The sequence below is a fragment of the Dama dama genome, chromosome X (assembly GCF_033118175.1).
Source record: "Dama dama isolate Ldn47 chromosome X, ASM3311817v1, whole genome shotgun sequence".
Lineage (NCBI taxonomy): Eukaryota > Metazoa > Chordata > Mammalia > Artiodactyla > Cervidae > Dama > Dama dama.
In genome coordinates this window covers 5,576,889-5,589,559 of record NC_083714.1, presented here as the reverse complement: position 1 = coordinate 5,589,559, position 12,671 = coordinate 5,576,889, and the positions used below count along the sequence as shown (strand labels likewise).

The window sequence follows — 12,671 nt, the reverse complement described above, 5'->3', positions numbered from 1 at the left end:
ATGGTCCAACTCTCACATCCATACATGACAACTGGAAAAATCATAGCTTTGACTAGATGGACCTTTGCTGGTAAAGTGATGTCTCTGCTTTTTAATTTGCTGTGAAGGTTTGTCATAGCTTTTCTTCCAAGAAGCAAGCATCTTTTAATTTCATGGATGCAGTCAATGTCCACAGTGATTTTGGAGTCAAAGAAAATACAGTCTGTCACTGTTTCCATTTTGTCCCCTTCTATTTGTCATGAATGATGGGACTGGATGCCATGATCTTCATTTTTGAATGTTGAGTTTTAGGCCAGCTTTTTCACTCTTCTCTTTCACCAAGACACTCTTTAGATCCTCTTCCCTTTCTACCTGCATACCTGAGGTTATTGATATTTCTCCCTGCAATCTTGATTCTAGCTTGTGCTTCATCCAGCCCAGCATTTCGCATGATGTAATCTGCATATAAGTTAAATAAGCAGGGTGACAATATACAGCCTTAATGTACTGCTTTCCTAATTTTTGAATCTCATTAGTTTTCCCCTAATGTCATTTTTCTGTCACAGGATCCCATCCAGGGACCAGGTTACATTTAGCCATGTCTCCTTAGGCTACTCTGGATTGTAACTTTCCTTGGTTGTGATGATCTTGAGAGTTTTGAGAGGTACTAGTCGGGCATTCTGTTAGAATGTCCCACAATTTGGGTTTATCTGATACTTTTATTGTGTTTAAATTGGGGTTACACGTTTTTGGGGAGATAGCCACTGAAGTGAGGGGCCCTTCTCACCAAATCCTATCACTGGTATATGCTATCAAAGGTAGTGTTTGCTAGGTTTCTCTTCTTAAGAGTTACTCTCCCCCACTCCTTCTACACTCTATTCTTTGGCAGCAAATCACTAAGTACAGCCTGCCTTCCAGGACAGAAGAGTTAAGATCCACCTCCATTGTTGGGGGAGGAGGAATATCTATATAAGTTATTTGAAATTCTTTTGTATGGGAGATTTATATCTACTCTCCCCATTATTCAATCATTTATTTATATCAGCATAGATTCATGGACATTTATATTTTGTGTTATAATCCAATATTACATCATTTATTTTCTTGCTCAAGCTGTTCCAGGTTTGGCCATTAGAAGTTATTTCAGTTAGTTCCTGTGTCCCCTGAACATTGCCTCATAATTTTTTTTTGAGCACTTGCTTACTTTCTGAAACTACAAGATGCTCCAGGCTCATCTTGTATCTTCCCTGGCCCAGTCCTAGAATCATCCATTCTCCAAAAGGCTTTGGTTCCTTTCACTAGAGAATGGTATTAGAAACCAAGTTCTGGGTGTGCTCATTGCTACTGGGGTGTCATTATTCCCAGGACCTCTTAGTGGATAGAGCTAGAAAATATACTAATCTATGTGTAAAAACATATCTATACAGTTGACCCTTTAACAACACAGCTTTGAACTGCACAGGTCCACTGATACACAGAATTTTTTTCAATAGTACTTATTATACAATCTGTGGTTGGTTCAATTTGAGAATGCAGAAATGTGGATAGAGGGGAACCACATATACAGAGGGCAATGTACAAGTTATATGCACATTTTTGACTGTACAGAGGATTGGCACACATAGCTCCTGCATTGTTCAAGGGTCAATTGGAATTATTTCTGTATCTTCACATCTCTCTATATGAGGCTAAACATGAGTTTATACTGATGTCTCCAACTATAATGCAATACCACATTGATTCATTCTAGCAATCCCTCTATACTTATCTGTAACTAATTTGTTTTCTGTCCTTATAGTTTTGCCTTTAATAGATTTTATGTCATTCCTTTTTATTACATTGCATGGATGTGCTATAGTTTACCACTTGACCTGTTGAAGGGTATTTTGATAGCTTCCCGCTTTTGACAATTATGAATAAAGTGGTTATTCACATGTGGGTTTTTGCTGTAGCCATAAGTTTACAAATCAGCTGGGTAAATACCTAGAAATGCAACTGTTGGCAAGTCCACGTTTATAAGAAACTACCAAATTTTATTCTAGAGTGGCTGTACCATTTTTGCATTATCACCAACAATGAAAAAGGAGTTCCTATTGCTCTGCATTCTTGTCAGCATTTGGTATCACCAGTTGTCTTGGATTTTAGTAATTCTAATAGGTGTTTAGTGGCATCTCATTGTGGGTTTATTTTGCATTTACTAATTTGAAATGATGTTGAGCATGTTTCATATGCTTATTTGCCATACTTTTGTCTTGTGGTTAGATGTCTGTTCAGCTCTTTCTGCCCTTTTAAAACCTGGGTTGTTTTCTTATTTTTAACTTTTAAGAGGTCTTTTCGAAATTTTTTCTCAGGTATGTTGTTTGCAAATATTTTTTCCAAGTCTATGTGGCTTTTATTTTCATTCTCTTAACAGTGTTTTTAACAGAGAATGTTTTGAATTTTGTGACTGAAGCCATGAAATTAAAAGATACTTACTCCTTGGAAGAAAACCTATAACAAACCTAGACAGCTTATTAAAAAGCAGAGACATTACTTTGCCAACAAAGGTCCATCTAGTCAAAACTATGGTTTTTCCAGTAGTCATGTATGGGTATGAGAGTTGGACCATAAAGAAAGCTGAGCATGACAATGAGGTACCATTACATGCCAGTCAGGATGGCTGCTATCCAAAAGTCTACAAGCAATAAATGCTGGAGAGGGTGTGGAGAAAAGGGAACCCTCTTACACTGTTGGTGGGAATGCAAACTAGTACAGCCGCTATGGAGAACAGTGTGGAGATTTCTTAAAAAACTGGAAATAGAACTGCCATATGACCCAGCAATACCACTCCTGGGCATACACACCGAGGAAACCAGATCTGAAAGAGACACATGCACCCCAATGTTCATCGCAGTGCTGTTTATAATAGCCAGGACATGGAAGCAACCTAGATGCCCATCAGCAGACAAATGGATAAGGAAGCTATGGTACATATACACCATGGAATATTACTCAGCCATTAGAAAGAATTCATTTGAATCAGTTCTAATGAGAGGGATGAAACTGGAGCCCATTATACAGAGTGAAGTAAGCCAGAAAGATAAAGACCAATACAGTATACTAACGCATATATATGGAATTTAGAAAGATGGTAACGATAACCCTATATGCAAAACAGAAAAAGACACACATATGTACAGAACAGAATTTTGGACTCTGGGAGAAGGTGAGGGTGGGGTGTTTCGAGAGAACAGCATCGAAACATGTATATTATCTAGGGTGAAACAGATCGCCAGCCCAGGCTGGAAGCATGAGACAAGTGCTCGGGCCTGGTGCACTGGGAAAACCCAGAGGAATCGGGTGGAAAGGGAGGTGGGAGGGGGGATTGGGATGGGGAATACTTGTAAATCCATGGCTGATTCATGTCAATGTATGGCAAAAACCACTACAATATTGTAAAGTAATTAGCCTCCAACTAATAAAAATAAATGGGGGAAAAGAAAAGGAAAGCTGAGCACCGAAGAATTGCTGCTTTTGAACTGTGCTGCTAGGGAATACTCTTGAGAGTCCCTTGGACTGCAAGGAGATCCTTGAAAAACGTGGCTTTGAACAATTTGGGTCCACTTATATGCAAATTTTTTCAATAGTAAATACTACAGTACTACATGATTTGCATTTGGTTTGATCTGTGGATGTATAACCATGTATATGAATGAACTGAGTATATAAAGAAGACCAACTATAAATTACAATCAGATTTCTGACTGCTCAAAACGTCGGTACCCCTAACCTCTGCGTTGTTTAAGAGTCAACCATACTATGGTAATTTAAGACTTTGACTTATTTTTTCCAGAAGTGCATTGGCTATTCTGATATCTTTGTCTTTCCACACACATTTTAGAATCAGTTTGTCAATATGTATAAAAAATGTCTGCTGGGATTTTGAATGGGATTGCACTGAACCTGTAGATCATATTGAGAATTCACATCTTAACAATATTGAGTCTTCTAATCTATGGTTATGGAATGTGTTTTCAGTTATTTATGTTCTTTCATTTTTTAATCAGTGTTTTGTAGCTTTTTTGCACAGATTCTGTGTGTGTATTTATTGCCATACATCTCCCTCCAACTACTGCTTTAGTAGCTTACTACAGATTTTGATAAGTTGTATATTCATTTTCATTTAGACTGAGATATATTTAACTTTCCTTGAGACTTATACATTTAAAGGTAGTGTATAACTTAAGTTCCAAATATTTGTGACTTTTCTAACTTTCTGTTATTGATTTCTAGTTTTTTTTCTATTATGGTCTCTATATGTTTGTTAGAATCCTTTAAATTTTGAGCTTTGTTTTATGGCTCAAAATGTGGTCTACCTTTATGAATGCTTCATTTATACTTCAGAACAATGTGCACTTTACTGTTGTTGGATGGATAGTTATATAAATGCCAACTGGGTCAAGTTGGTTCATGGTACTTAGTTAATATATCAGTTACTGTGTGTGTGTATGTGTGTTAGTTGCTCAGTTGTGTCCAACTCTTTGTGACTCAAGGGACTGTAGCTCACTAGGCTCCTCTGTTCATGGAATTCTCCGGGCAAGAATACTGTAGTGGGCTGCCATTTCCTTCTCCAGAGGATCTTTCCAACCCAGGGATCAAAACACACTGTAGGCAGATTCTTTACTGTCTGAGCCACCTGGGAAGCCCATCAGTTACTGAGAGAGGTATTAAAACCTCCAAATGCAATTGTGAATTTATTTCTACTTTTATCTCTCTTTAAGAATTTTCCAGTTTGTTGTGATTCACACAAAGGCTTTGGTGTAGTCAACAAAACAGAAGTAGATGTTCTCCTGGAACTCTCTTGCTTTTTCTGTTATCCAATGAATGTTGGCAATTTGATCTGTGATTCCTCTGTCTTTTCTAAATCCAGCTTGAATATCTGAATGTTCTCAGTTCATGTACTGTTGAAGCCTAGCTTTGACAATTTTGAGCATTACTTTGCTAATGTGTGAGATGAGTGCAATTGTGAGGTAGTTTGAACATTCTTTGGCATTGCCCTTCTTTGGGATTGGAATGAAAACTGACCTTTTCCAATCCTGTGGCCACTGCTGAGTGTTCCAAATTTGCTGGCATATTGACTGCAGTACTTTGACAGCATTATCTTTAAGGCTCTGAAACAACTCAGCTGGAATACCTTTGTTCGTAGTGATGCTTCCTAAGGCCCACTTGATTTTGGACTCCAGGATGTCTGGTTCTAGGCTTTGATTGTGTGGATCACAACAAACTGTGGAAAATTCTGAAAGAGATGGGAATAACAGACCACCTTACCTGCCTCCTGCGAAATCTGTATGCAGGTCAAGAAGCAACAGTTAGAACAGGTAATGGAACAACGGACTGGTTCCAAATTGGGAAAGGAGTATATCAAGGCTATATATTGTCACCCTGCTTATTTAACTTATATGCAGATTACATCATGCAAAAGGCCAGGGTGGATGAAGCATAAGCTGGAATCAAGATTTCAGGGGAAAATATCAATAATCTCAGATATGCAGATGACACCATCCTTGTGGCAGAAAGCGAAGAGGAACTAAAGAGCCTCTTGCTGAAAGTAAAAGAGGAGTGAAAAAGCTGGCTTAAAACTCAACAGTCAAAAAACAAAGATCATGTCATCTGGTCCCATCACTTCAAGGCAAGTAGACGGGGAAACAATGGAAACAGTGAAAGACTTTCTTGTCTTGGGCTCCAAAATCACTGTGGATGATCACTGCAGCCACGAAATTAAAAGACACTTGCTCCTTGGAAGAAATGCTATGACCAACCTAGACAGCATATTAAAGAGCAGAGACATTACTTTGGCTACAAAGGTTTGCCTAGTCAAAGCTATGGTTTTTCCAGTAGTCATGTATGGATGTGAGAGTTGGACTCTAAAGAAAGCTGAGCACCAAAGAATTGATGCTTTTGAACTGTGGTGTTGGAGAAGAATCTTGAGCATCCCTTGGACTGCAAGGAGATCAAACCAGTCAATCCTAAAGGAAATTAACCCTGAATATTCATTGGATGGACTGATACTGAAGCTGAAGCTCCAATACTTTGGCCACCTGATGGGAAGAGCTGACTCACTGGATAAGACCCTGACGCTGGGAAAGATTGAAGGCGGGAGGAGAAGACACTGACAGAGGACAAGATGGTTGGATGGCATCATCGACTCAATGGATGAGAGTTGGAGCAAGCTCCAGGAGATGGTGATGGTGAAGGACAGGAAAACCTGGTGTGCTATAGTTCATGGGGTTGCAAAGAGTCGGACACGATTGAGCAACTGAACAGCAACAACAACTTAAGTTAAAGAAAAACATTTAAGTAGACTATATTTTTTAGAGTAGTTTTAGGTTCACAGCAAAACTAAGTTTCAGAGAGATCCATATATCCTCTGTCCCCACCTTATCCCTTAACTTTTATCCTGCATCTTTACATTTAAAACATGTTTCTTGTAGACAACATATAGGTGAATATTTTTTTATTCATTTTGACAATTTTTGTATTTTGCCTGGTGTGATCAGACAATTTATATTTGAAGAGATTACCAGTGTAGTTGACTTTAAATCTGCCTTCTTGCTGTTTTCTATCGTCATATTTATTCCTTACTTCCTTTCTTTTTTCTTCTTTCTCTGCCTTTCTGATTTTCATTGGATATTTTTTATGATTCCATTTTATCTCATTTCTTGACTTATTATTCACACTATTTTAAAAAACATTTTAAAATTATTTTTCCAAATGTTTACAGTGTACATTTTAAATAATCTAAGCCCACCTTTAGATAAATCTAGTGTCACTCAGAGTTGTATAGTATTTTGCATACCACTAGCTACGAAAAAGAGTTCTGATTCCTCCTCATCCAATCAGAACTTGGTATTATAAATAGAATATTCCTAATTTCTCCCTCCTATCCTGTCATATTATTGTCACTTATTTTACTTTTATATGTGCTATAAACACCAAACACATTGCTATTACTATTTAAATAGTTAAATTTTCACATAATTCAGAAGGAGAAAAGTTTGTTTTTTATCTTCATTCCTAACACTCTTTATTTTTATGTAGATCCACGTTTGTTACCTATATCATTTTTCTTCTGCCAGAATAAATTCTTTTACAATATTTTGAGAAGTTAGATGAGAAAGTCTATTTCTCTATCACTTTTGAAGGATTGCTGGATATAGAACCATAGGTGGCAGTTTTTTTCCCCTTTAATGTATTAAAATTGTCATTCCATTGTGTTCCTGCTTGTATAGTTTCTCATGAGAATTTTACTGTAATTCTTATCTGTCTTCCTCTGTAGGTAAAGTGTTTTTCTCCCCTCTGACTGCCTTCAAGATTTGCTCTTTGTTTTTGCTCTTTTGCCTAAGTGTGGGGTTGTGTTTGTGTGTGCATGGTTTTTTAAAATGTATCCTAAGCTTCTCTAAGCTGCTTGAATATGTGGTTTGATGTTTGTCATGCCGTTTGGAAAGCTTTCGGAAATTATTTTCTAAAATATTTCTTCTGCTTAGTTCTTTCTTTCTTCTCCTTTTAGTATTCCATTCATATATATTATATACCTTTTTATATCATTCCACATTTCCTGAATACTCTATGTTTTTTTGTTTGTTTGTTTGTTTCCACTCTCATTTTCTCTGTGCATTTCAGTGTAGGTAATTTCTATTGACCTATTCTTACATTCACTGATTCTATTCTTGGGTGTGTCTAATAAGCCCCACAAAGTCATTCTTCATTCCTGTTACTATGCTTTTGATTTCCTTTTGATTCTTTCTTGTATTTTTCTATCACTCTGCTGACACTATCCATCTCATCTTCCATTTTTGTCTACCTCTTCCATTTAGAATCCTTAAAATATTAACCACAGTTATTTTAAATTTCCTGACTGAAAATTTCAATACATATGTCCCATGTGAGTCTAGTTCTGATGGTGCTTTTTCTCTTCAACTTGTGTTATTTCTTGCCTTTTAGCATGTATGTTTTGTAATTTTGTGCTTGTTGCTGACAGCCAGACATATTGCATAGAGCAGAAGATACTGAAGTAAATAGGACTTTATGGTGACTATATCAATCTGGCCAAGAGTTGCACTGTGTCTGATGCTTGCTCTGTCTATGGGTACTAAAGGCTTTAAATCCCTTTAGTGATCTTGTTTTTACCTCTCCTCTTGGCCTTGCCCCTTTTCTTGGTGCTTCACCTCCGAGACAGTCTTTGTAGCTGTCAACCACTGCTATTTTAACGAAGACTTATTAGCTTGCTGGAGTCAGGGGAGGAAAGGGAATTCTCTGATCTTGGGATTAAGCCTAAATCTTTGGAGTGCATCGTGAGTCTGTGAGGAGTATGGTCCTCACAGTGTTTTTGGCCCTTTCCAGGGTATTGTGAGTTGAACTGTATTCCCCCAAAAGATATGTTGAAGTTCTCACCTCTAATACCTGTGAATGAGACCTCATTTGGAAATAGCATCTTTGAAGATAATCAAGACAGGATGAGGTCATACTGGATTGGGGTGGGCCTTCAATCCACTGAAGATGCCCTTATAAGGAGAGAGAAATTGGAACACACAGAAGAGACCCAGTAACGAAGGCTATGTAATGATGGAGGCAAAGAGTGGAGTGATGTTGCTACAAGCCAAAGAACACCAAGGAGAGGGAAAGAAGAATTTCTCCTAGAGCCTTCAGAGAGGACATGGCCCTGCCAACAACTTCATTTCAGATTTTTTACTGCTAGAATTGTGAAAGAATAAATTTCTGCTATTCTCTGCTGACTAGTTTATGGTAAATTTATCATAGCAGTGCTAGGAAACTAAAACATAGGAGTAAAGCTTTTGGCCCCTCTGCCACCTAATACCTTCCCTGACTATAGAATTTCCAGTCTATGTCTTTGAATTTCTCTCCCCTGTATAGTAGGCTCAAGCTCAGTCGCTCAAATGTGTCCACCTCTCTGAGACAACTGCCAGGCTCCTCTGTCCATGGGATTTCCAAGGCAAGAATCCTGGAGTGAGTTGTCATTTCCTCCTTCAAGGCATCTTCTCAACCCAGGGATCAAACCCATGTCTCCTGCATTGTCAGGCAGATTCTTTACCACTGAGCCACCAGGGAAGCTCCCTCCCCTGTATACTGAGGGCTTGAATTTTTCTTTCCTTTTTCCTTAGATGACCTGGGGAGACAAAGTGTGGTGGACCATGGCAGACCTCCCTTCCCCTAGCTGGGATGAGATCTTACTATTACCCCATATTATTTCTGTCTTTCTCACAACCTGTAAAACAATCCTGGAAATACATGGGTAGAAGTTGTCACAACTCCACAGAAAGTATTTTCAGTCCACATGAAAAGCATGTGTCATTGCACGACAATGTAAATATACTTTACACTTACTGAAGTTTACACTTAAAATGGTTAAGATGATACATTTTATGTTACTTTTTTATCACAATTAAAAATAAAGTATCTGTCTCTACAAGTCTTACCAAAGTGATCTTCATGTTGCTGCCAAACACAATTCAGAGACTTGGAGGCTGTATGGTGCCAATAGATGGCTAGTGGAAATAAGCTTTTGAAGTTGGACTGTTGAAGGGCCCAACGTGTGACCTGCCCCCTCAGCAGGTCCTGGAGCCTGCTTTGTAGGTGGGACAACCTGTGACACCACATCCTAGAAAATTCAACAATGAGAGTGTTAGTAACAATATAAAACAATGTTTATAAGGCTATAGGAATAACACTACATATGTAACTATGTAAAATAATTGATCTTATCTCAACCACAGAGCATTAAAGGAGAAATTCTGAAAAGCTAACCATAAGTGGTCAATAACTGTTACTTCTATTTTCTTACCAGCCACTTGTATTATGCACTGTAATCTTGCTTCCATCCCACTATCTAACTGAAGTGGTTCTTTAGAAGATCACTAATTTTAACCTTACAACCACATATAAAGGTTGCCTTTTAGATCTTGTCCTTCTGGGACTCATCACTGTGACACTATTGATCATCCTCATCTTGAAGCCTTGAAACTTTCTTTTCCACTGATTGTGTAATTGTGGGAGTTTCTTAAACTCTCAGTTACTGTTTCCTGTTCTGTAAAATGAGTATAACAATAATACTTATCTCATGGGTTTAATGTACTCAGAACTATGTTGTCACATAGTAAGACCTATATATGTCAGCTACTGTCATTCTAATCATCCTCATCACTATTGTTATAAGGGATAAACTATATCTATTGGCAAAAGTACCTTTCTCGGAGTTGCTGACACCTTGAGTGTGATGCTTTCATAAATATTAATAAAATAACACCATTTGCATATGATCTTAAAAGGAATTCATTCATTCTGTGGGGAAAAAAGGAGGTCATGCCACTGCAGAGAAGCTATATGGAGCTTGATGTGAACCTTATCAATAACTCCTTGCAAAAATGCTTGCTTTGAGTGGATGTGTACATGTTATTATGTGGTATAAGCTGATAAAGGAACTGAATTTCAGGCTGATGGGGGATGAAACCAATCACATATACCAAGTCCATAGCTAGAGACATAAGATAATTTGCTGATGACTGAGGGAGGTTTCTGAAACAGGTTAGGGTCTTCACCCCTGGAGGAGGGCATGCCAACCCACACCAGTATTCCTGCCTGGAAAATCCCATGGACAGAGGAGCCTGGCAGGCTGCAGTCCATGGGGGTCACAAAGAGTCAGACATGACTGAGTGACTAAGCACAGGGTCTTCAGGGAAAAATCCAATTTAATTATCATATTAGGTAATGCCTCCAATTACCTGATCCTAAGCCACCTCTCAGCCTGACTTCCTATTATTTACTTCCTTGTACTTCTTTGTTCATAATTTCCCAGAGTCACTATACTTTCTAAATTTTGAGAAACTCTTGTTCATGCTGTTTGTTCCTCTAAAGTGGAAGCCCTTCCTACTCTCTTCTATTCATCTTTCAAGAATCAGTGGAGATATCATCTCATCTAAGTGTTCTTCCCTAAATTCTCAGAATGAACTAGCAGCTTTCTTTAGTTCTCTCATAACAGCCTGTTTATGCCTCTGTCTTCCTTCTCAATACATTTTGTTGAAATTGTATGCCTTTCTATTATGACATTGTTAATTGGCTATACTCTGATATAAACAAAAAGAAGTCAGACACAAAAGGCCATATGCTATATGATCCCATTTACATGAAATGTCCAGAAAAGGCAAATCCAAAGAGATAAAAGGTAGATTAGTGCTTGTCTCCAGCTGGAGCAGCGGGGAGGGAGGAATTGGGGAATGACAGCTAATATGTGTGCAGTTTCTTTTTGTAGGGATGTAAATGCTCTAAAATTAAATTCTGATGATTGAAAAAATTAAAAAGAGAAATTATATGTTTTTATGCTTTCCTACCAGTAAAGACCTGGATACATCTCAACAGGAGGCCTATGGGTCATTCATGTTTGTACCCTAACATCTAGCATGGTTCCTAGTACTTAGGAGAATTTCATAAACATTTGTGGACATTGGATTGAATTAATTTTCTTCGAGGTTCACAGCATCTTTAAATCTGGTAAGGTGCCTGCTCTAAATCTTCACTTAAGTAATGAAAGTGTTGATGAGATCAAACCAAAGGTAAGGTTTGCAATAGGCCATCTTAACTCTTCCATTGCTTATGGTCTGTGATCAGCACTCTTTGAGTATGGTTATTAATACATAATTGTATTAATTATATAACCCACCAATATGGATTGATAATTCTTGTTCCCAAGGGTATCATAAAAGACTTGTTAAAATCTTGCTGAAATTGCATTCATTCAATGTACATGTTATAGCTGTCATATTTCCATAAACACCTCTAATAAAATTAGATCTGTGTGGAATGTCTTTGTTGATAACTTTGCAATTTTCTCGGTATTCATTTACTTGAAAATCTGTTCTAGAAGCTAACCAAGGACATATTTAGCTCATTGATTAGTAGATTGAAACTTCCTCCTTCTTTGTTAGAAGTGGTAATATACTTATCAAAAATTAAGTGTTAAAGAGCCTTTCCTTATTCGTATTAATTCTTTTGATCATTGGGAATTGTTAAACAATATCAAGTTGTAACTTATCCATCCCAGTACACATGTACTTTTTCCTTCTGAGAACGTAGTTAACATTGTTCTGTCTCTGCAACTACGTGTTTATACAAGCCCAAGGTAATTTTGTGCCTTAATCCTTCAAAATACTAATCCTTTAGGCACATGCCATCTGCTATATTCATCCTTCTTTTTGATGTTTTATACATTATTCTTTTAAAAAAAAAAAGCACCTATGAGGTCATTGAAAAACTTCCCCTGCAACCCGTGGCTTCCCTCATTTCTCCTTTAATAGGATAATTTGCTGTTTCGTGGTCAAAATTATGTTTTTGAGAGCTTCCCAATCTTTAGAGTCTAACGCCATCTTAATGTAAATTAAGGTCCAAACAAGTATCAATCATCCTAAGAGAAACTTTTGGAGAACAGCAATCGCTAGAAATTCTAGTCAAGAGTAAGCAATTACATAATAGGTCAATCTGAACCTTTGCACGGTTATTGCTAAGGAAGACACATTCCCTCCTAAAAGGCTTAAAGCCAAGAGTCCATTTAGCCCCTGTCAATTTTTCCTTTCAAATGTCTCTCAGATTTGTTCTTCTCTTTCCATTCCTATAGATGCCTTCATCAGCTCATACCTGGACTACTG

The 12,671-nt window shown here is 37.6% G+C and overlaps 1 protein-coding gene across 2 annotated transcripts in view; it reads right to left on the bottom strand.

The window, feature by feature from the left end:
- TMLHE (trimethyllysine hydroxylase, epsilon) overlaps positions 1 to 12,671 on the bottom strand; it is a 62,229-nt gene that overhangs the window by 41,343 nt on the left and 8,215 nt on the right. For both annotated transcript variants that reach the window (XM_061137456.1, XM_061137458.1), the window contains exon 2: positions 9,453 to 9,634. In XM_061137456.1, the coding sequence (XP_060993439.1) occupies positions 9,453 to 9,633 (181 nt within the window). In that variant the 5' untranslated portion in view covers position 9,634. The remainder of the gene's footprint in view (positions 1 to 9,452; positions 9,635 to 12,671) is intronic.